At 37.3% G+C, this 25,831-nt stretch overlaps 1 protein-coding gene across 4 annotated transcripts in view; it reads left to right on the plus strand.

Annotated features, from left to right (window-relative positions):
• LOC123872255 (fibronectin type III domain-containing protein 5) overlaps positions 1 to 25,831 on the plus strand; it is a 153,482-nt gene that overhangs the window by 96,051 nt on the left and 31,600 nt on the right. For 2 of the 4 annotated variants that reach the window (XM_045916422.1, XM_045916424.1), the window contains exons 4-5: positions 5,237 to 5,382; positions 23,207 to 23,298. In XM_045916422.1, the coding sequence (XP_045772378.1) occupies positions 5,237 to 5,382; positions 23,207 to 23,298 (238 nt within the window). The remainder of the gene's footprint in view (positions 1 to 5,236; positions 5,383 to 23,206; positions 23,299 to 25,831) is intronic. The other 2 variants (XM_045916423.1, XM_045916425.1) reach the window with 1 other exon arrangement.

Below are 25,831 nucleotides of genomic sequence, written 5' to 3' on the forward strand. Positions count from 1 at the left end.
ATCTATGTCTGTGGTTTTCCAGATTTCTGCTAAGATATTTATCAACACTCCGCTTCATTATTTAAAAACAAAATTAAAAACCACCTAATGAGTCTTTAAATGTTCCTTAGTAAGTCTAATATAAAATATTTAAAGATTCATTTTGAAATTGTAGGGTGCTATTTTTAGTCTTTTTTGTAGTTTTTATTGTTAATTTTAAAAATTGTTGTACTTTTGGCTTATTGAGTAATTAATTTAATTATTATAGATTTTATGCAAGGAATGTCTTAGGTTAAGTTTTACTATTTAGAAGTTTTAGATTAAGCATGTTGAGTTAGCCTGTAAGTGAGTATACATTGATAGTCCTAAGTTTATATAAGTCGTCATAATTACTTTTCTTTGTATACCGTTGGCTTCCTATTAAATAAAATAAACTAAAATAAAATATTCGGTTTCAAAGTTACGCGGTCTTAAAAATTTACATACAAATCGTTGAGCCCCTGTAATTTTAAAACTACATATTTTTAGAAAAATCTAAAACACCACAGACACAGATATTAGTTTCTAAAATATGTCTGCAAAATTTCATGGACTTTGGTTGCTTAATATTCAAATGAAATTGGAACTACGATTGTATGAAACGAGTGGAAGCAAGTGACGGAGAGAGCCCTGTTAAAATACCTATTCAACGAGGTGTCACTCGAGGGATGCACTTATATTTTTCGGCTCTCGCTTTTCATGTTCAGGAGGTAACCTAAAATTTTAATTTTAAAAGGCTCTGACATACAGACAGACAGATGGACAGACGGGCTGGACAAAACTATACCTAAGGGTTTTTGGTGCAGTTATGGATACGTGGAATCTTGCACAGATGTGCAAGTTAATACAGTATTCAGTAACCATAGTTTTATGTTATGACATCAAGTTGCTGGCCTGCATGTAAATGTACCATGTAATACCTAGTAGTAAATGGGTACAGGAGATGTTAATGCATAGCAGATGCAAGTGACGTTATTCACGTTGAAACTTGAAGCTGTCTAATGAAATTGTCTCTTAACAGGGCTCTCTCCGTCACTTACTCTATACAATCGTAGTCCCAATTTCATTTGAATATTAGAGCAATCGAAGTCCATGAAATTTTGCAGACATATTCTAGAAACTAATATCTGTGCCTATGGTGTTTTAGATTTATCTAAAAATATGTAGTTTTAAAATTACAGGGGCTCAAAGATTTGTATGTGAATTTTTAAGACCGTGTAACTTTGAAACCGAATATTTTAACGGAAATCTGGAAAACCACAGGCATAGATATTAGTTCCCGGAATGTTTCTACAAAATTCCATTGAGTATGATTGGTTAGTATTCAAATGAGAGACGAACTACGTTTGTATGGAGCGAGTGACGGAGAGACCCCTCTTAACTGGGTAGTAAACTGACGTAGAAATCCATTTTGTGTTATGCCTGTATCATGCAACTGAATATGCAAGTAACAAGAGTGATATCTAATAAATTCACCAATTAATACAAATAGTATCCTGAAGACTTCCCTGGTGTAGTAGTGAGTGCTGTGGTCTTATTAGTGGGAGGTCCCGGGTTCGATTCCCGGCAGGGGTTTGGAATTTAATAATTTCTAAATTTCTGGTCTGATCTGGTGGGTGGCTTCGGCCGTGGCTAGTTACCACCCTACCGGCAAAGACTTTCCGCCAAGCAATTTAGTGTTCAGGTACGAGGCCATGTAGAAACCAAACGAGTATGGGTTTAATGAAAGCTGCCATACCCCTTCTAGGTTTTGGCCGCTTCCATCTTACATTACTTACCACCAGGTGAGATTGAAGTCATGGGCTAACTTGTATCAGAATTTAAAAAAAAAGTTTTAATTGCAGCCTAAAAGCAGGGAAAATATTTTATGGGGCTATCATGTCAACTTGTAATCTCGATAATAGCTGACATCATTATGCTAAGCGGGTTCGGCGAATAAACACGATTATTCATTGTATACCAGTTGATAAATCAATGCAGTCTATTTGTGGGCTTACTTGAATAAACGCTTTAGCAAATTACAGTGCAAAGCTTAGTTCTGACAGCCGGAAATACTTGAATGCATGCTCTTCGACTTGAATTACGGTAAAATGTACCGTGTTTAGTTCGGTAAACGTGTGGATTTTCTGGAGTAAAGCGAGGGAATATACAACTCATTCCACATCGAGAACGCACAATTAGGTTCTGCATAGCAATCGAACACTGCTGAGCAGGTTTGGCGATTAAATACTTTACTGGTTTAGTTATTGGATATCGGTTGCTATATCAATGCAATCCATTTGTGGGCTTACTTGCAGGCACACGCTTTAGCAATTTACAGTGTAAGGCTTAGTTCTGACGATCGGAAACGCTTGAATGCAAACTGTTTGACTTGATAGATAGTAGATCCACACAAAACAAGTAGTCTAATCTGAAGTTGCGGTTTTCGCAGGTCATAGCTAAGATTAAATACACAATTCCGGCTGAGATCTGTTTTTGTACAATGCTTAGTCATACATCTCATGTTCAAATTTGACCTCTTATAGTTTCACACTGACCACTCGGGTAAGTGCGAAAGTGTGTTTATTTGATGATTTGATGTTTTATCCTTCGGTCACATTACAAAAAAGCAACAGATTGACGTAACTTTTTGCATGAATTAGTTAACAACCTGGAGAGTGACATAGGTTTCTATTTATCCCGAAAAATCAAAGAGTTACCACACGATTTGAAAAAGGTAAATTCACGGAAATGAAGTCGCAGGCATCAGTGGATAAATATGATTTACAGTAATGTAAATTATATCCGCGCGGTTTTAGCCGTGTCTGAACTAACCTTAAATCTTGTACACTAATAAATTGCATGGCTTCATGTTAAGGAATCGTGCGATAAATGTGATTGATTACTAGGTGTTGCGTGAAAGAAAATAATTAATTATTTTTACACTAACATAAGCTTAGGTACGTGAGCAAAGATATCTATGTATTTAGTACATGTTTTTTTTTTTAATGTTTTAAAACTAAAATCATTCATCAAACGAATCGACTGAGAATACGATTTTGACTGTCGGTTTTAATTAACTTTAGAATCTCCAGATGTTAGTGATAAAAACTCTGGCAGCTGGCTTAGTGTGCTCTCCAAGATTTGTCAGTCAAATCAGTTACCAACTTATATCAACGCTGCCAAAATCGCAATGTATAGTGTATAGATAGGTAAGCACAAACTGTCGCAGCACCTCAAAAGTAAATAATATTTACTATCTATTACTATTAATACTAATATTAGATATGATTGCGAATGTCTGTTTGTCCATCTGCTACCTTTTTACGGTCAATCTGTTTAACTTATCTTGACGAAGATAGCTTTCATCCCTGGGACAGACATAGGCTACTTTTAGACCGGAGAATTTAGGAGTTTCCACAAGATTAAAAAAATCTAAGCCCACGCGGATGAAGGTGTTGGATCACCTAGACCTAGTGAGTACATAAAAACTAGATGAGTCATTAACATTATGTAGCAACCTATACAAAAGTAAATACGTAGGTTTATTAAGTAAACAAACGCTCTAAATAGTAATACCAAGCAATTAGCTAAAATAAACTTAACTTACTTGACGACACTTTGAAACAAAACAAGATGTCAAGTGCTTTTTACATAGGTTATATGTGCCTACTACTAGAAAGCACATGCATTTCTTTAGTCTTAGCTACTTTACTATAGGTATGTAGATACTGCAAAAGGTCCCACGGAATTTTTAAAAAACCTAAGCCACGCGGATCAACCTATCATGGTCATCAGTACATCATAGTAGGAACGTTACATAAACGACATCAGTAACAAAACCCGACAGAATATTATTATGACATGTTGAATTCGATATATTTTGCAGAACGCGTTGGAAATTCCCGACTCAAATATTTGTACCTAACAATCCTTACACGTGAATTCAGCAGTAGAAACAATTCTGAACGAATGCCGCAGTTTAGCCATCATACAGCCGGACCACGGACAATAAGGGCAACTTTATGAAGCTTGTCACACTTTGATGAACGAATAGGAGCCACTCTACCGATGCATTATGAATACCTTCATACATTCCCTTGTTTTACAACTTTTAAGACTGGATGCGTTCCCGATGACGCATCGTTGCAATTTAAGGGTGTTTTATGCTTAAACACAGCAAACGGGCACGATGTTTCTGAACTGTGCTAATTGGTAAGCTATGCAGAGCAATGCGGTGGAAGTGGCTTGCGATTAAAGTGATAGTCCAACTGTATAATCGCTAAGCTTTGCCAGTACAATGGCCAGTCATGATGTCAACGTGAAATATTCATCTAACGTCTCTTAAATGACCGGCCGTTTTGTGAGAGCAACGTTTTCGAATAAGAACTGCTTTGCTCGCTTTCAACGCAAAAGGGGAGATTTATAAGCTTGGATGTTTTCAGACGGGTGAATATATTGTCCAACTGTATAATTGCTTAACTATGCCAGTACAATGGCCAGTTATGATGTGAGCGTGAAATATTCAACTAGCGTCTCTTAAATGACCGGGCGTTTTATGAGAGCAACGTTTTGAATAAGAACTGCTTTGCTCGCTTTCAACGCAAAAGGGGAGGATTATAGAACGGGTCGAGACTGCCGCTGGGATAAGCCTGGATGTTTTCAGACGGGTGAATTTATAAAATTAAAAAGTTTTATTATTCTGTTTGCTATTCAACTCCCTAGAAGGCTTTTAATTTGACTGTATTTTAAGAGGACTGAGTTTTTCATAGTGCACTCCGAACATGCGTAGTTTCGCTCTTATTTCATCATCATCATGATCAACCTATCACAGGGCCATTACTGAACACGGTCTCCTCTCAGAAATCAGAATGAGAAGGATTTAGGTCATAGTTCGCCACGCTGGCCCAGTGTGGATTGGCAGACTTCACACACCTTTGAGAACATTATGGAGAACTCTCAGGCATGCAGATTTCCTCACAATGTTTTCCTTCGCCGTTAAAGCAAGCGACATTAACTGCGTTAAACGCACATTTAATCCCGAACAGTTTGAGGTGCGGGAACGAACCTACGACCTCCCAAGAAGGAGGCGGACGTCTTAACCACGAGGCTATCATGGCTCTTATTTACAAAAAGTTAATGCCAGGATATTTTCTGATCGTTTCGATTTCCACCTTCTTTCCCCTTCTATCCCCAGCTTGTTAGTAGAAAACAACGAAATTGACTCATGGTACGTTAGTTACAGAGTGGTGCTGGAGGTGGCTGGCAACTCGGACGCAGTGATCCTTAGCGGGTTAGAAGCAGATACGCAGTATCAAGTCACTGTAGCCGCTCTTTGGGGCGGCCACAAGTATAGAAGCAGGCCTATTGTCTTCCGCACGCTGGGTAAGTGCTTATTTTTCTAGATTTGCTTTGGTGGGAGGCTCTAGCTTTGGCTAGTAGTGTTGGCACAACTGCTGATAGGGAGGTATCTGCAAAGTTGTTAGACGCTAGACGATTTAGCGTTTCGGTACGATGCCGTCTAGAAACTGCGTACTAGAGTACGAAACTGAGTACGGGTTTAATAAAACTGCCGTATCCCTTCCAAATTAGCCCGCTTCCACCTTAGACTGCGTCATCACTTACTACTAGATAATAGTCTTGAAACGAAATAAAAAACAATTTTACTTCTTCATTTGAGTATTCAGTTGTACTTATGTAATATTAGCTAATGTCCACTTTGTATGAACGATTTTCACGTCACTTATTTAATTGTATGATGATTAACTTTCTCGCAAGTCCCAACAACTGTACCTGTCAAATTTTACTGCAATCTGATGAATAGTGTAGGAGCACATATTATAGTGTATGTGTGTGTGTGTGTGTGTGTGTATGTTTGTTACTCCTTCACGCAAAAACTACTGGACGGATTTGGCTGAAATTATGAATGGAGATAGATAATATCCTGGATTAGCACATAGGCTACTTTTTGTCCCGGAAAATCAAAGAGTTCTCACGGGATTTCGAAAAACGTAAATCCACGCGGGCGAAGTCGCGGGCATCGGCTAGTAAAACCATTATAAATTTTATCGGTACCTATACAGATGATACCTATCGTTTCTGCGACAGAACATAAATTATTATTTTACAGCAAATGTTTTCTCTGGAATTTTTAACCGAGAACTCATTTTGAAATGTTCTAATACATTTCAAACACAGACATGTTCTAACACAGACACATAACAGCAAACGTATAATCCAATAAATATTTAATAGTCAGTGGCAAAGCGTGGGTAATTTTCCTGAAAACTGTTCAAGGCTTGTCATTTTCACAGCTGTGCCGACATACGCCAACGTGCCGTTACGTGTATTCGAGTATTCGTTGTGTATTCGTGTATTCCCTTTCGCTTTTGTTTTGCGAGTCGTATACAAAGCAGTAGATGGTGAGATTGGCATGCCACCGAAACATAAACGAAACCACGTGATCGGGAAATTTGTAAGACTACCGCGCATTACGAAATTTTGCGGTGATATAAGATCCTTTGATTTTGCCTTCTTTTAATTATGCATTATGTTTCATTCAAGATGTTTAGTAGGTACATATATTTAGTAATTTTTAAGTCAAACAAATATTTTTGCTTAGGCAGCAGGGGTTCTAGCTTCTAGCTGACCTCAAACTACTAGTTTTAGTTCTTTTATATTGCATTTTAGCGTAAGTTCTTACGTTAAGGCTGCAAAAATGCTAAACTATATACTGAAAATACAATGTAATCTGAAAATAGGGCGTGTTCTATTTACTACGCAAAAAAGAATGTCAATGCATTCTTTTAGTGGTCTAAAACCATCTTCGCATTATTGTCTTTCTAATGCAACCGGTTTGGGCCACATCAGATAGATTGTTTCAAAGTCTATAACGGACATAGGTAGAAACAATTTTTAATTAATATTAAGTATTAGAATTAAAATTTAGTGTAACCTTAACTTGTCTTGGATTTTCTTATTTTTAACCCCCGACCCAAAAAGAGGGGTGTTATAAGTTTGACGTGTGTATCTGTGTGTCTGTGTATCTGTGTATCTGTGTACCTGTGTATCTGTGTATCTGTGTATCTGTGTATCTGTCTGTGGCATCGTAGCGCCTAAACGAATGAACCGATTTTAATTTAGTTTTTTTTGTTTGAAAGGTGGCTTGATCGAGAGTGTTCTTAGCTATAATCTAAAAAAATTGGTTCAGCCGTTTAAGAGTTATCAGCTCTTTTCTAGTTTTCTTGTAGAAAAGAAGGTTAGATAACCGTTAGGTTCATAATATTATGTCAATAGACAAATGTCAAGCTGTCAAGATGGACGTTGCCTAAATACATAATTATTTATTTGAAAATGATGTTTTGGAAAACTCAAATACTTTGGATCGTCGGGGGTGTTATAAATTTTTAATTTACACTTGTATTAAAAGCACAATGCGCGCTAAACTTGATCGTCATAATACCTGCTTTGTAAATTGTACCGGGGACAGACAAAGCTGCTTTACTCATCAACATAAACCGCTTGAGTTATCATAGTTGATTTACGAACAGAACCCATCTTTTATACAAACCTTACGTATATTTACATAGTATGCAGTGTGGCATGAAATCAATGCTTTGAAATCGTGATTTTTTACATGGACATAGACCAGAGAGTGACGTAGGCTACTTTTTTGGAAATCAAAAAGTTCCAACGAGATTTTCAAAACCAACCGGACGAAGTTGCTGGCATCAGCTACTAGTTCCATAATATGCTTAAATCTGTCGTCAGGGATTGTAAATGTAGGCATTTGCCTACATTTTATTCTCGAAATATTGTTCCCCCCCCCCCCCCCCCCCCCTTATAACAAGTTTACAACATTTGAATACGTCTCATTAAAATTTAATATCAGTTACGCTATTAACTGAAACTGCCCTAACTCAGTTGTAAAGTAAATCTAACTAGTCCGTTCGTTAACATGAATTTGCATGCAAAAATTTATGGTTGAAGAATTTTACTGTGGAACGTAAACAAAAACAGGAATGTAGTTGCGAATGAAACGGTAAAATTTATTGCTAAAGGTCATAGCTCATTTACACGACACCGTTCCCACTCAACACACGCACGGCTCGGCCTCAAATCGAAGTGACCAGTGTAAGAGTCACAGACGTAGCATTAAGAGGGGTCTCTCCGTCATTCGCTCCATACAAACGTAGTTCCAATTTCATTTGAATATTAAGCAACCAAAGTCCATGAAATTTTTCAGACATATTCTAGAAACTAATATCTATGCCTGTGGTTTTCCAGATTTCTGTTAAAATATTCGGTTTCAAAGTTACGCGGTCTTAAAAATTCACATACAAATCTTTGAGCCCTTGTAATTTTAAAATTACATATTTTTAGTAAAATCTAAAACACCACAGGCACAGATATTAGTGTCTAGAATAAGTTTTGCGAAACTCTGCGAAATTTCATGAACTTTGGTTGCTTAATATTCAAATGAAATTGGAGCTACGATTGTATGGAGTAAGTGACGGAGAGAGCCCTGTTAAGAGACACTATTTATATGTCCTAACTGAATAAATCAATTTTAATTTTAAATTTGAATGCATTCTCGCAGCTTTCTCATCGACAAAGCGACAGAACAAAGCAAAGCCGCAAAAAAGATAAGTAGCACTAATTATGCTCGGGCGACAAGTTGATATGATTAACTACCTAATCGATGCAAATATGAATCTCAGCTGCGTACATAATTGAGATCAGTTATGTATGTTAACTTATTACGAGCTTACGCCATGCATAAGAGTAATACATTGAATTATAATTATGCAACCAGATGACGCTTGCGGTTTCGTTGGCGTAAATGACTCCGTGGGAACTTTTCAAGCAAGCTATCTCTAGATTAAATTTTGTCAAAAGGTAACAGACGTACACACTTTCGTATTTAGGTAGGTATAATGTTAGTATGGATGTAATGATAAAGTTATTCACTAGAGTAATTCGTATGAAAGGTGATAATTATCATTAACTCCTGCAAAAACTATTCTCTGGCTGTTCTCTAAAGTAAAAACTTGGAGCATTACTTTTAATAATGCCAATAGAGTGATAAATTTAAACAATAAAACTTAGTAGCAACTTACATACAGAGAGAAATAAAGAATATGAAAATTTGAATACAAGAAGTCTGAATACAGATAAATAACCCAGCTTGAAAATTAATGAACCAAAAAAAACTAAATTAAAATCGGTTCAATTATTTAAGCGCTACGATGCCACGACAGATACACAGATACACACGACAAACTTATAACACCCCTCTTTTTGCATGGGTCGGGGGTTAAAAATAACTAAGGACAGGAATAAGTCTAACGGAATTTCTGCTCACAGAATTGCGCTACATAAAATATGTCTCCGCCTCATAACATACAAAAATAATATTATTCTTGTAATACCTATTCTCGCGGGCAAACCTGCGCGAGTAATAGTCGAAAACGGTCAAGTACGACACGGATAAGTAAGGTGGGGTTCCGTAGCAGTGCTACTCGTACTTGCTTAAACTTGAACGGTTATTATTTCTTACAGAATAGTTTTTAATTTAATTTATTTAAGTTTTAAATTTAGTAGTTTTTTTTAGATTTAAGTTTATTTTATTGAATTGTCAGTTATTATATCTAAAGAATTGCGATTCTTACAATGGCTGTGACACACAGATATACGGACTGGATAAAACTATAAAAAATCATTGTTTCACTACGGAGCCATAAAAAGACCATGAAAATACAATATGACAAGTGGAAATTAAATATTCATAACACCCCCGACAAGTGAAGGTTACAGTAACTAGAAAAGAGCTGATAGCTTTCAAACGACTGAACCGATTTTCTTGGATTATAGCTAAAAACACTCTCGATCAAGCCACCTTTCAAACAAAAATATTTAATTAAAATCGGTTCATTAGTTTAGGCCCTATAGTGCCACAGACAGATACACAGATACGTAGATACACAGGTCAAACATATAACACCCCTCTTTTTGGGTCGGGGGTTCAAAACATAAAATTCACGTTTTGCAGTGACGTGTAAAACCGGAGGAAATGTGGCGAGGATTCGTGTTCCTCTCAGAGCCGAGACAGCTCGTTAATGTCGAGGCCAATTTTAGATGTCGGTCATAGCACTCTGGAGACACTGTGTACTCATTTTTATATTGTCTTCCTACACAAATAAATGGGACTGATATTATGTTTGCTTTGATTTTGAAGATTTTGCTGTGATCTTAAAATAACTGCCTTTTAACCCCCGACCCAAAAGGAGGGGTGTTATAAGTTTGACGTGTGTATCTGTCTGTGGCATCGTAGCTACTAAACTAATGAACCGATTTTAATTAAGTCTTTTTTGTTTGAAAGGTGGCTTGATTGGGAGTGTTCTTAGGTATAATCCAAGAAAATCGGTTCAGCCGTTTGCAAGTTATCAGCTCTTTTCTAGTTACTGTAACCTTTTCTTGTCGGGGGTGTTATAAATTTTAATTTACACTTGTTTCTCTTAAAAACTAGTGACTCGGTCTGATTTATAGAATATACATGAGATAATTATATGTAGAGCAGCTTTTTGGTTGCATTTTTTTAATCTAATTAAATAAAAGAAAAAGCTGACTGACTGACTGCATGACTGACTGATCTATCAACGCACAGCTCAAACTACTGGACGGATCAGGCTGTTTGGCATGTAGGTCACTAAGAAAGAATTTTTGAAAATTCAACCCCTAAAGAGGTAAAATAGGGACATCTTTTGTGGAGTGGACTACAAAAACAAAATCGCGGACGAAGTCGCAGGCATTAGCTAGTTGTTTAAATGTAATATTTTTGCTTGTTGCGTGCGAGTGTGTGTGTGAGTTTGTTTTAGATAAAAATACCGCAAACCTAAATACTCAAAACCGCGGTATTTTAGGCATTTTTGTGAATACAAAGCAGCCATTAGTAAAATAAAAGATGAGAACATGAGAGCAAAGACGACTCTCGTTTTACATCACGAGTGCATCCGGAAGATTATGCGCGGTGGATGAACTATCTGGAACTAAGCCAGAATGGAAATTTAGTGCCGCATCGCGAACATTTCAGAATGGGGCTTAGTATGAGATTTCCTTCCTTTACATCTCACCAACGTTGAAAGAATTCGCGAGTGGAATCACAATTACGTCAGAGTAAAATTGACCTAAAGACATAATATTATAGTGGGATGATTGTCACCAAGTTCATGTCTATCTTGCAATAAAAACATTAAACTTTTTGTTTTAACTTTTCCGTTTGGAGCGCTGATAATACATAGATAAATTTAACCTTTAAAACAAATACGTTAAGGTCTATTTTACTTTAACGCTGAAATGTTTCGATGCTCGAATTCTACCAACGTTCGTGAGATGTAAAATCTTTTACTAAGCCTACAGGCATACATTTTTAATTGACGCGGGTGTTCTGAAATTCCGGTCAAATGCATCGTTCAGTAATTTGTATTAGCAGTGTAAACGATGTGTTAAATTGTTTATTAGCAGGTGATTTTGTGGGCTTTTCATTTTAATGTTTGCTTTGTTTTTGTTTGAAATATGAGCTTTTATGCCTTGCTTTTTCATATTTTATTTTTGATTTCGATCACATAGATTCAGAATTTTAAAAATCCCGTGAGAGCTCTATTTTTTCGGGATAAAAAGTATCCTAGGTTCGTCTCCAGGATTCAAGCTATCTCTGTTTCAAATTTCACCAAAATTGATATCCATGAAAAGGTAATAGACGGACAAGCAGACAGACACACTGTCGCATTTATAACATCAGTATTACTTTGGATCAAAAAGCAGACACTCCAATTTTTTAGAAAATTTTAGAAAATAGGTGCATAGTATGTAAATAGACCTCTAGGCACCAGTGTATCATAGCCTTGAACAGATTTAATCGAGTAAAACATTAAGACCTAATCAGATTATGTTCTTTATTTCGAAACAAATGGAATAATCTCTTATCCTGACATTCAGTTCCCTTTATAAACGAGGACAATAGGACAACTAAATCTTTTGTGTCTCAGGAAATGTAGACCTACATATTCCAATTAGAATTAGTGAATCTCTTTGTAATTGGATTAGAATCCCCGTGAGTCGGAAGTATTGCCAAATAAAATTACAAGTTACATGTAACATGTTTCCAGTCCAGAAACAAATAGGAAAATACTTCGCATGTATCATCCAAGCAACTTTTTCTATGGAATTTTACAAAGTATGTATTTACAATTTAGGATAAAATTCAACTATATAAACAATCCATACTAATATTATAAATGCAAAAGAGTATCCGTCTATCTGTCTGTCTGTTAGCTTTTCACGGCTCAACAGTTTCACCGATTTTGATGAAATTTGGTACAGAGCTAATATAATAGCTTACACCCCGGGAAAGGACATAGGCTATTTTTTTATCCTGGGAGACAAAGAGTTCTCACGGCTTGCATTGCTGTATAAAAAAAAAGTGTTTATATATAAAGAAAATTGTATCAGCTAGAAAATTGGTCGACTCCATTCTTTGTATAATATTTTTCAATCTAAAACAACAAATACAAAATTTCGTAGGTACCCTAAACATGTAAAAAAGTTTGTACGCCTTATTGAATATTTTATGCAGGTGTCAGCGGTTATCGATCCGGGTTTAAAGTCTGAATCACACACAACGCGTTACTAGTGACTGGTGACTCACTGACTGACTGACTGGCTGATCTATTAAGGCACAGCTGAACCTATTAGCCGGATGGGGCTGAAAGGCATGCAGATGGCTATTATGTCGCAGACATCCGCTAAGAAAGAATTTTTCGAAAGTTCAACAAAAGATAACAAGTGTAAATTAAAAATTTATAACACCCCCGACAAGTGAAGGTTACACTAACTAGAAAAGAGCTAATAACTTTCAAACGCCTGAACCGATTTTCTTGGATAAGAACACTCTCGATCAAGCCACTTTTCAAACAAAAAAAAACAAAATTAAAATCGGTTCATTAATTTAGGAGCTACGATGCCACAGATAGATACACAGATACTACACGTCAAACTTATAAAACCTTTTTTTTGGGTCGGGGGTTAAAAATAGGGGTTCGAAACTTGTGTAGCTCACACGGACGAAGTCGCGGGCTCAAGCAAGTTATTTATATGTTCAGGCGTATTTCAGGGTTGATTTCATAACGTATTCCTCGCTTTATGCGATTGTTTACAAATTCACCGCTATTGAATTTGGATACTACGCGTCACGTCACCCTTTGTGGTGTTTGAGTAGGGTCTGCGAACTTGTTTAGTGAGGCGATATTTTATGTTTTGTCGATAAATTCAGGAGCCTTATTTTTAGGGTTCCATATCTCTAGAGAAAAAAAGGAATGGGATCACTTCGTTTTGTGTCTGTCTGTCGTGTCTGCCAAGATCCATCAAGGGAATCAAAACCTAAAGAGTAGGTATCCCTTGTTGACAAAGAATCATGAAAACTGCCATACCCCTTCCAGGTTAGTCCGCTTCCATCTTAGATTGCATCACCACTTACCACCAGGTGAGATTGCAGTCAAGGGCTAACTTGTAGTTGAAAAAAAAAATGGAAAATATTTGGTATATTATTTGGCAGGTAGGTGCTGCACAAGTAAAGGGAAAAATCCGAAAACCATAAATTTATGGTTATATCACAAAAAAAAAAGTTTAAAAATATTTCCTGTATGGTGGTACGTAACCCTTCGTGTGCGAGAAAAGTACCGACGCTCATTTTTTTATCAAGATTTTAAAAGTATCACAGTGTACTAGGAGCTATACTACGCGACAGGTCGAGATGGCAATCGGGGTATGAGGCGGGAGGACGCCCCGCATATCCGTTCCGCATTCCGCACCAGGTTAGCGCGGGGGCTGTGCGGGACGTTCCCACTCCGATTGCCATCTCAACCTGTCGCGTATTACAATAGTCGAACTGTGTATCTGACACATGAATAGTGCACGTTGCACGAAGCACGTGGCCGTTTTCCATGTCTGTTGCTCAACGATCTTGAAATGAGACCACGTGAGTCCTTACTTAAGAGGGGCTTATTCGTAGTGCGCTCCAAGCAAACGTAGTTTGGCTCTCTACAGTCAACTCAAAACGAAAAATGGGCACCCTTATAGGATTACTTCGTAGGTCTTATAAAGTAAAGGAAATAATCCGAAAATTCTGAATTTGTGGTTACATCATAAAAAAAAATTAAAATGTGTTCATGAATAAACGTTAATATTTTCAGTTTTCAAGGTAAGAAAACTATACCGAGTACAAAGGGCTTTACATGTACATTCAAAAAAAGATTTTTATTTATTTTTATTCAGTTTTTGATTTATCGTCCAAAATGTCGGAAAAAATACGGAACCCTCGGTGCGTGAGTCTTGGCCGCACTTGGCCGTTTTTTTTTTAGTAAAAATAACGAGGAAACGAACAGGCGGGTCACCTGATGATCATCGCCGCCCATGAACATTTGCAGCACTAGAGGAACCGCCGATGCGTTGCCTGCCTTTCAGGAATTTGTTAGTCCGCCTCTTGAATAACCCCATGTTGCAATCTAGTTGAAACACCGCCGGGAAAATTCAGTGAATTTTGTAGGTAAATACGTTCTAGGAACTAATATCCACTGTCTGTGGTTTTCCAGCTTTCCATTAAAATCGTCAGTTGTGTTATGAGCGAACTAAAAATCCAATCCTGCACTTTTCACTTTCGAGGAAAGTACTTATTAACACTACTGAAGTCCTCATCAAAATTTCAGAGTTCAGCTCCGTTCCGTTTGCTTCGCAGCCTTTCATTTTACGTTCCATTTAACTCGAGATCTGCTCGAGATAATATGAAAACGTATTTCGCGTTCACACATTAATCATTTCAGAAAGTTTACTCAAGGTATCGAATCCACAGCCGACGGTCAGGAGTTCTCACATACACCCTTCAATTATTATATCGTCCAATTTGCATGATGGCTTGAGGTTTGATCGTCATTTCGTTGATCTTAATATTTGGTCCCATTGATGTAAGAGTGTAGTCCAATCGGTCCAATGTACTCATACTTGTCATAACTCTCGTGGGAAAATAGTACAATGGTTTCTCACTACCTTCTGTGTGCTAGAATGGCAATTTCACACTGGCGAACGCATCGTTGGAAGTCTTTCACTAGGTGGGCAAAGCGACATCAAACGAATCGCAGGAAGCCACTGGATTCAGGTGGCGTTGAAGTTTGGCCTGTTGAAGTCTCTATAAGAAACCTATGTCCAGCAATGGACGTCTTTTGGTTGATAATAATGGTGATGATGAAGAGTGAACGAATGAGAACAACAATTCTTATCCATATACTATCCATAAGTACTAATATTATGAATGCGAAAGTATGTCTGTCTGTGTGTCTGCTAGCTTTTCACGGCACAAAAGTTAAACCGTTTTTGATGAAATTTGGTACAGAGTTAGTTTGCATCCCAGGGACGGCATAGTCAACTTTTAATCTCGGAAAATCAAAGAGTTCCCACGAGATTTTTGTACACCCAAATACACGCGGACGAAGTCGCGGGCATCATCTAGTCATGAATATTAATAACATGCCCACATGATCAAGTTTGCATGATCAAGCATACAATGTTCATGCAAAGCTTTTGTGTATTATGAGCTGTTATTATCTCCGTTATGTTGGATTTATCAAACGTGATAAATACAGCTCATAACTCCGAAATCTAAGACGAATTCAACGGCACCTATTTTATCCAAATCAAAAATGAAATGAGACAATAAGAAAATTTGAGGAAATATAAACTTGTATGTACTTGCATACACATTTTTCCTCGGACACGTACGAAGCGATTTGCTTCCTCGTTTCTAACCCAAACCGCTAGGATATGGAATGCCCTTCCGGCATCAGTTAGTTTTCTCTTCCTCTTTTAATATGGGTACCTTCAAGTCAACAGTGTATACTGAATAGGCAACTTCTAGGCAACTGCGCTCCCTCTGGCTGGATCATCACTTGCTAGCAGTTCTGATTGCAGCCAAGCGCTAGTCAATAAATTTAAAAAAAAAAAAAACACCGCCACACAAACGCACATATAGAATGTACAGGGAACCACAAGGTTAATATGATTTTGATATAAACCGCTGAAACAGGCAAATCCCCTAAAACACACTAGAATGTGTTTTGGTGGATTAATCTTTGTGTGGTGTTGCGTGGTAGTAGTACGTATAGCTGGCTTTTCCTTCAGGTTTAGCAGATTCCTTGCTTGTTATGGATTAACGCAATCTAACGACTTTTTTTATACAACACATAGAGCGATAAAGCTATTTTTCCTCGGGTAATGAGGCCATAATATCACGTATACATTCACCACTATTAAATATAGTGCACCTGTTGCGTGCTACGGCATGCGTGTACATCAAGTGTCCCAGTGGGGGCCACTCGTGAAAATAGACTTCGCTCGTGTGTACAATGCCCTACTTTCGACGTAGACTAAAGCAGAGACGATACTTTAAAGTCTACAATCGGCGATTTGATTTTTGGAAGCTTTAACTTTGTGATTGCTGCGGTCTTGATTAAGTAAATTAGCCTAGATCTTGTCTGGTGACTGACTTCCACAGTTAGACGTGGCTAGATATCTAATATATCACGCAATTTAACGCTTAGATGATGCCACGTGGAAAGAAATTATAGGAGTTTTGGCAGCTGTACACCTTTCAGGTGAGGTCGCTTCCATTTTGATCTGTATTGTCATTTGCCATTAGATTAGATCGCAGTTAAAGGCTACCTGTAAATACTAGAAGCTAGAACTTTTAAGAATTTGATCATTAATATCAGACGCTATGCAGCTACCAAACATTTTGCCCTCAAATATTTTGAACCCCAATCGCATCCTCCCAACCTCGGCCATCTATTGTTTTGATATCATGGTCAAAACATATCTCAAAAGTCAAAAATGCGATGCAATGTCGACAAAATCGACTTCGTTGCTTATTCAGTGGTCGAGTTTCAGTTCCAAAGTTGCTGGTCGCTGACTCTAAAAGTATTGCGTGTGCTTTATTCCTTAGGCACATGTGACCGATGTAAAGGCATTTTGACATCTTGTTTTGTTTCAACATGTCGTCAAGTAGGTTGAGTTTATTTTAGCTTATTGCTTGGCATTTGAATTATTTAGATCGTATGTTTAATTAATAAAGCAACGTATTTACCTTTGTATAGGTTGCTACATAACGTTAATGACTCATCTAGTTTTTATGTACTCACTAGGTATAGGTGATGAACACAACTTCATCCGCGTGGGCAACGTGGGTTAATTAATAAAGCAACGTATTTACTTTTGCGTAGGTCGCTACATAATGTTGTTATGACTCATCTAGCTTAGTGTTTATGTACTCACTGGAAGATGCCCGCGACTTCATGCGCATAGATTAAAGGGTTTTTAGGGTTCCGTACCTGAAAAGGAAAACGGAACCCTTATAGGATCACTTTGTTGTCTGTCTATCTGTCTGTCTGTCTGTCTGTCGTGTCTGTCAAGAAACCTATTAGGTACTTCCCGTTGACCTAGAATCATGAAAGGTAGGTAGGTAGATCTTATAGCACAAGTACAGGAATAAATCTGAAATAAAAGTAAAAAAAATTAAAATGTGTTTCAATTTTCAAAATAAGATAACTATACCAAGTGGGGTATCATATGAAAGGGCTTTACCTGTACATCCTAAAACAGATTTTTATTTATTTTTATGTAGGTATATTAGTTTTTGATTTATCGTGCAAAATATTGGAAAAAATACCCGAGTACGGAACCCTCAGTGCGCGAGTTTGAGTCGCACTTGGCTGGTTTTTTTTTTGAATCCCGTGGCAACTCTGATTTTTCCGGGACATAAGTAACCTATGTCTGTCTATACTATATACTACTATATATAGATAGTTACTAAATTAAGAAGTAGGTATTATAAAAATATAAGATACTAGCTGACGCCCGCGACTTCGTCCGCGTGGATTTAGGTTTTTCGAAATCCCGTGGGAACTCTTTGGTTTTCCGGGATAAAAAGTAGCCTATGTGCTAATCCAGGATATTATCTATCTCCATTCCGAATTTGAGCCAAATCCATCCAGTAGTTTTTGCGTGAAGGAGTAACAAACATACACACATACACACACACACACACACACATACAAACTTTCGCCTTTATAATATTAGTGTGATTACTAAAGTAAGAAATATTGCTCTATTCTCTTTGTCAGAGAGAAGTGAAAATAAAGTCTCGCGGTCTTTTCATAACGACCGATTCACTTAAAAATGTATGCATCTAACCACCACGCTAACAACGCCTAGTAGCTCGCGCCGCTAAATTTACTGCTTGGCACAGTTCCAGTCAGTTCATCTACCGCATATGATCTTCCGGATGCACTCTTACGTTACAAAAGCGGTGTTATTATGGGCAGCCATTTTAGTCTTCAGAAAACTTTAAAAAAATTACTGAATTTTTTTAGAAATATCTGGAAGATTTTTTAATCAACAAGTATTTTTGTAACCATACCATTGCAAAGAAACTCGGCGGTTGCTCTTATCAAAGATTCGATTTACAATGTTAATGTAAATTGTAAATGTTCGTGCACAATTATATTATACTTCGAGTAAGTATATATTTGTCATCATAATCAGTTCGATTTGTTGGATTATTTAGAATTTGCAGATTTTTCTTTATAGGTAGTCCATCTTGCATCTCTATAAGTACTTCACTAAGAAATAAAGATTTTTTCATTTCATTTTTCATTTTAGACATCAAGGAAGAAACCTTTTCACGATGCACTTGGGCTCTGAATAATTTTATAGGCTTTGCACCGGAGTTTACTAAATGTTACCTTATCTTGATATAAATATATTAAAAAAAAAATGTCATTTTTCTACTTAATTTTTAGGAATAAAAATTACCCACTCGCGAAATTTTTTGTGTTTTAGTTTGGAGTAGACCAATTACCCTAAAAAAAAATCCATAGCGATAATAACATAATTTCATGTAAGTTTGACCTAGTTTTATTTTTCATCGAGCTTTTCATGGTTGTAATGCACTGTCATTATTTTAATGATATTAAAATGACAACTCATGTTTCTGTAATTATACCTACTGGGTAAGTGGGTACCTGATTCACCGAGTCACCCTTTACGTACAAGTTTTAAAACTGAACACAATAAGGCCGGTTTCTCATCAAAGACGTGTTACGTTGAGCTACGGGATTGTATCAAGCCAACCAATAGGATCGCTTGTTTTTTATAGCATAGCTTAGTTTAGCTCTTGCAGGAAGAAGTTCAGCGAAGCTAAGTTTTTACCGTTTATTGCACATACTACTTGAAGTGCGAGCTAAGTATGCGAGCTAAAGGGATGCGCGAGTGGTGTAGCTATGGGTAGGTAGTATGGGCGTAGTCAATATCCAAGGGTATCCAATTTCTCTCTCAGCTACCTAGCACAAAGAGCAGCTTCATAGCACGTTTTACCCACCCCGCTACACCTTTGGTGAAAATAGGCACATAGTTCGTAGCTAACTTTAACTTAGCTCATCGCTTAGTTCCATCGCCTCTTCTCTGGTGGAAAGGCAGCCTAAAACTATTTGTCACAAGGCCGTGAGAGCAACCTTGTATTATAATTTCTAATAATAAGCTCGTTTTTGCGATTTTTACAAAAAACTTAACCTAATTGTAGAGCGAGACTTAAATAAGTAACGCAGGGTGTTATGTGGTCTGATTGTACAATGTACATGCATATCAGACGATTGTGCTAGAAAAGTAGTGTTGCCTCTAGTCGGTGATTGGATGGATGACCTATTGAGTCCGAATTTTGAATTTACCTTTCCTTCGTTCCTAGGCGAGTACAATAAGCCGCTGGTCCCGGTTATTAATTAGTACATCTCTTGATAAAATCCAACTTGACTTCCACTTGATCCAACGCGTTGGTATGTGTGGTATGAATCCACAGATATGGATCCTACCATAATCCCACGAAAGCCCCCATCAGGGGTCATTTTTAAGGTTCCGTACCTCTAAAGAGAAAAGCGGAACCCTTATAGGATCACTTTGTTATCTGTCTGTCTGTCTGTCCGTCCGTCCGTCCGTCCGTCCGTCGTGTCTGATGCATTGCCGGCCTTTCAGGAATTTGTTGGTCCGCCCCTGATCATGATAGTAAAAAGCTGTAGAGAGTATAGAAAATGTAATAATGTAATAAATTAATTAACAGAAAACTTTTCATATATCTGAAGAGGAGAGATAAAATTTCTATAATATACTGCGCTTACGTGCTCCTTGTTTCATATAATTATATAATCTTTTTTTGAAATCTGATTTATTAGCAGCTCCAGAGTTCAGGCACTAACCCTGCTTAATGCATTAACTTGAATATTCAATAGGAGTCGGGCGCCGACGGCATACCTACTTTGAGTAAAATTTTCTTTTGTTATTTTTCCGCATAAGTGTGGGTAAGCGCAAACAAGTAGTACAAGCAATAAGGTAGAAGATAAATTCTAAGTAAAGGCAAGCTTACACGCCTCCTAAATTTAAAAATTTTAATAATTTTTTTAAAGCACAGTTTTATATAAAAGGCAAGTAGCGGAGATTAACCTCTCTTTTATTAACCCCCGACCCAAAAAGAGGGGTGTTATAAGTTTGACGTGTGTATCCGTGTATCTGTGTATCTGTCTGTGGTATCGTAGCTCCTAAACTAATGAATCGATTTTAATTTAGTTTTTTTTTTGTTTGAAAGGTGGCTTGATCGAGTGTTCTTAGCTATAACCCGAAAAAATCGGTTCAGCTATTTGAAAGTTATCAGCTCTTTTCTAGTTACTGTAACCTTCACTAACAAAATACCTACTAACTAGCCATCTTATGAACTCGTCCTCGTGAATTTACAATTGATGGGTACGCAATAACACACTTGATTTTAGGAACTGGGATTTCCGTGCTACGTTGACATCTAAATTGGCCTTGGCATTTGCTAACGTTTTATTATACAAGTGTGAATTCAAAATTTATAACACCCCCGACAAGTGAAGGTTACAGTAACTAGAAAAGAGCTGATAACTTTCAAACGGCTGAACCGATTTTCTTAGATTATAGCTATGAAGTAAGAACACTCGATCAAGCCACCTTTCAAACCAAAAAAACTAAATTAAAATCGGTTCATTAGTTTAGGAGCTACGGTGCCACAGACAGGTACACAGATAAGTACACACGTCAAACTTCTTTTTTTGGGTCGGGGGTTACAAAATATAGCTTCTGTTACTCAGTAATGATGTAGCTTTATACTGGTGAAAGAATTTTCAAAATCAATTAAAATCGGTATAGATAAAACACAAATTTTAAAGAAAACCCTTAAATATCAAACGAAATCTCTTTCGTAGTTTTATTCCAACAGCAAACTTGCTCTAAACGGTGCCAGTTTATTCTAAATCCAGATGAATGGGTACACAATTACACACTTGCTTTTAGGAAGTGGGACTTCCATGCTACCGTCGACATCTAAATTGGCCTTGGCATTTGCTAACGTCTTGGCTGGGAAACTCGATTTCAAAGCGCGTTCTTTGAAATTTTCTCCATACAGCTTTTCTGTAAGCGCAAAAATTTCAAAAATCAGATATAATTTTATTTAAAGCTTTTTGGACTATACACTTTTTTTGCATTAAAAATTCAGGATATTTTTATGATGTTAAATTTATCACACTAATATTATAAAGGAGAAAGTTTGTATGTGTGTGTGTATGTTTGTTACTCCTTCACGCAAAAACTACTGGACGGATTGGGCTGAAATTTAGAATGAAGATAGATTATACCCTGAATTAGCACATAGGCTACTTTTTATCCCGAAAAATCAAAGAGTTCCCACGGGAATTTTAAAAAACCTACATCCACGCGAACGAAGTCGCGGGCTTCAGCTAGTGTGGCTATAAAATTCTGTTGTAAGACAATCTCGAAACTAAAATAACAGGACTAAATGCATTGCTATTCCTTTTACAATCCTCCTGCAGTTTTCTAATTCGGTAGGTAACCGGTAAAGGAAAAGTTCCTCCTTTTATTAAAAAAAACTTTAAGCGGAGTCTCTCCGTCACTCGCTCCATACAAACGTAGTTCCAATTTCATTTGAATATTAAGCAACCAAAGTCCATGAAATTTGGCAGATATAACCTAGAAACTAATATCTATGCCTGTGGTTTTCCGGATTTCTGATAAAATATTCGGTTTCAAAGTTACGCGGTCTTAAAAATTTACATACAAATCTTTGAGCCCCTATAATTTTAAAACTACATATTTTTAGAAAAATCTAAAACACCACAGGCATAGATATTAGTTTCTAGAATATATCTGCAAACTTTCATGGTTGCTTAATATTCAAATGAAATTGGAATTACGATTGTATGGAATAAGTGACGGAGAGAGCCCTGTTAAGAAGAAGAAAATCAGAAGGAAAATTACCTCAGTGTAAATAGTAACCCTAAATTAGTTTGACCACAAACGTGTTTTGCGTTAGCGGTTTCTAGGTTTGGGATGTACTTTATTTAAGTATCTGGTACTTATTTATATATCTCTATTGTAAGAGTAGAGGTAGCAATACCTTTGAATGCAGGAAATACCTACAATGCAAAGTGACGATGCAAGACGACGAGTTTGGCGGATTATTGCAAATTAAGCTTTTGGTTTCTTGTATATCATGGACCTTAGCAAAGTAACGCCTACTTCTATACAATGAACTCTCCATTATGCAGGTTTCCTTACGATGTTTTCTTTCACCGTTGAAGCAAGTGATAATAATAATTGACTTACATAAGTTAGAAGAGTTAAGGTGCGTGCCCGGGATCGAACTGCCGACCCTCCGAAAAGAAAGTCGACGGGGCTTCACCGTCACCGCTGTCCATCTATACATTTTTGTCTGTTATACAATTTTTTTTTGTCTGTTTGTCTGTTTGTCTGTGTGTTTGTGCACGCTAATATCAGAAACGGCTTATTTGATTTAGATACGGTTTTCATTAATATATTGTAGTAAGCTTCACTTAACATTTAATGTTTATTTCATGTCAATCGGTTCATAAATAAAAAAGTTATGTCAATTTAAAGAATCACGGCGAACATTTTTATCGTACATGCTGCCCGAAAAGTCAATATTCCACGCGAACGAAGTCGCGGGCACAGCTAGTATTGAATATTATGTACAATATCAACTAACGCCTGTATCATTTCTATGCAGAGCCCCCACGGACTTCGCCACAGCAGGACGGGGGGTTGGGAACACCCCGCTCCACCGTGTCGCCGCCCGAGCCGTCGCCCACATTTCCAACGGTAAAATAATACTTATATTAAGGACCTGCACAAACGGGCTTCTCACCAGCAACACTACACTCTGGTCGAAGGCTTCGGTCATGGCTAGTTATCACCCTACCGACAAAGCCTTACCGCCAAGCGATTTAGCGTTTCGGTACGATGCCGTGTAGAAATCAAAGGAGTATACGGGTTTAATGAAACCACACCCCTTCTAAGCCGCCTGCTTTCATCTTAGACTGCATCATCACTTACCATAAGGTGAGATCGCAGTCAAAGGCTAACTTGTATCAGAATAAAATAAAATACAAGCCGACGACAAGCAGCGAACTACATTTTTCATATAATTTTTACATAGAGACATCACGCATAACGCTGCTAGCAGCCACCGCTCCCCACCTCTCTTACTGCACTTAAGTTAACAAGTAGGTGCGAGTGAGAACACCACCCACTTGCCAATACTTTGCCATTGTGGTTGTACTGTTGCGAGTGTTCTGTTTGCGCAGATACGTCAGCTACCACAGCAAGGCGTCATTAGTTATAAGCTACGTATTGCATTTCTTATATAATTTGTATGGAGATGCTGTACACGTGTAGTCGGTGGCTGCGAAATGCTGTTAGCAGTTGGTTTCAGTCTCGTAAAACATCATTACGCCTCTCTTCATCTCTCTCTCATCGCACCTATTCAACAGTTAACTAATAGATACGGGTATGAGTGACGTCACCACTCACGAAAGCCAGTCGTGAGCCACGGCCACTTAGATGTATTTTGTTCAATTTGCTGTTTAGCTGTGGTGTGTAGCCCGTTTGTGCGAAGCCTTACCTCACATATAACTTCACTATACCATTTGGACAATGTTTGCTTCATGTCTTTTACGTCTGTGTCAACGAGTTGCGTTAAAATAAACATTAGATTACTCGGTTCAAACGATTTTATTCCGATCAAACTAAATAATAAGAGAGACGTTACCTTTCTTTACGATTCTTTATTGAAATAGTCTCATTTATTAGAAGAATGTTTTTGGTTTATATATTTCACATATTATTATATGACAAAAACTAGCGCGTGAAACTGAAGGACGCGCGGCGCGATTGTAAAGGTAGACTTTGAGCTAGTTTTTCTTCCGCGCCGTCAAAGAAATAAAAGTGATATTTGATTTTTTATATGCATGTAATCATCGTCATGATTATCAACATCGCCAGTTCACTACCGAACACGGATTCCCTCTTAGAATAAAAAGGGTTTGACCATAATCTGTAATATTAGAGTTGTTTTCCTTATTATTAAAAATATAACTCCTAAAAGTTAGAGGTGCCTCCTGGGATCGAACCTAGGGCCCCCCTAAATATAAGTCCGTAATCTTAATCACTACTCTATTACTCCGTATTTAATTATTATTTATTTACAAGTGTAAATTAAAAATTTATAACACCCCCGACAAGTGAAGGTTACAGTAACTAGGAAAAAGCTAATAACTTTCAAACGGCTGAACTGATTTTCTTGGATTATAGCTAAGAACACTCTCGATCAAGCCACCTTTCAAACAAAAAAAAACTAAATTAAAATCGGTTCATTAGTTTAGGAGCTACGATGCCACAGACAGATACACAGATACACACGTCAAACTCATAACACCCCTCTATTTGGGTCGGGGGTTAAAAACCAGCCAGTAAAAGATTGTAGGCAGGTTGTTTAGCTGAGTTATTAGTTACAATTACATCATAAATTATTTCATAGTCTATTGATCGGTCTGCTACGTACTTGTTTTAAACATCCACTAGCAATAAAACTTGCAGAGGTCAGCAGCCATTATCATGTCAATGTCGATTGACTTATTGCGAGTGTTTACACTCGGCCGCGCTCACTTTGCATGCGTTTTCTTACAAAATTCCAAATTGGTCGTGCGAACACGTACGAATAGGCAAACACGATACCGATCCCCATACTTCCAGTAATAGAAGAGCGCTCTCATAGTAATTTTAAAAGATCATGCTTTTTCGTACTTCCATAGTAGGCACTTTAAGGATCGCGATGCTTCATACCTTTTCGTACGTGTTCACGCGACCGAAGTTCGTATGAATTTTTTTTACGAAGAGAATGTGGTCAAAACAGAACCAGTTTTAGTGCTAGTGGATATTTGACCCCACAATAAAACTAAAAATATTATTTACCAGAGTTTCGTACCATGTAAAAAATAATTCGAGTATTATAAAATCACAATAGATGGGGAGGTCCTTTTAAACACGGAGAAAATAGTTACCTGGAGCATTATAATCCCGAAATATAAAAAAAACGCTTGAATTGCAAAACCAATCGAAAGTTATAGTAGTTACGTGATCCCAATTCTTCAGTTCATTATAATAAAAAAAACTTTGATGTGCTAGTAGCAGGGCTCACGAAAAAATTGAGATTCTTGCTAAAGAAAAGCCACGTTCAAATATTTTCCTTTGATTCCAAGCGCGCGAGAGAAAAGGGCAAATATTTTAGTTTCCTCGAAAAAGCTACGACTCACCTAAAATATTTACCCCACCTGCCACAAATTTTCTCTTGCGT

Source organism: Maniola jurtina, chromosome 15 (genome assembly GCF_905333055.1).
Source record: "Maniola jurtina chromosome 15, ilManJurt1.1, whole genome shotgun sequence".
NCBI lineage: Eukaryota > Metazoa > Arthropoda > Insecta > Lepidoptera > Nymphalidae > Maniola > Maniola jurtina.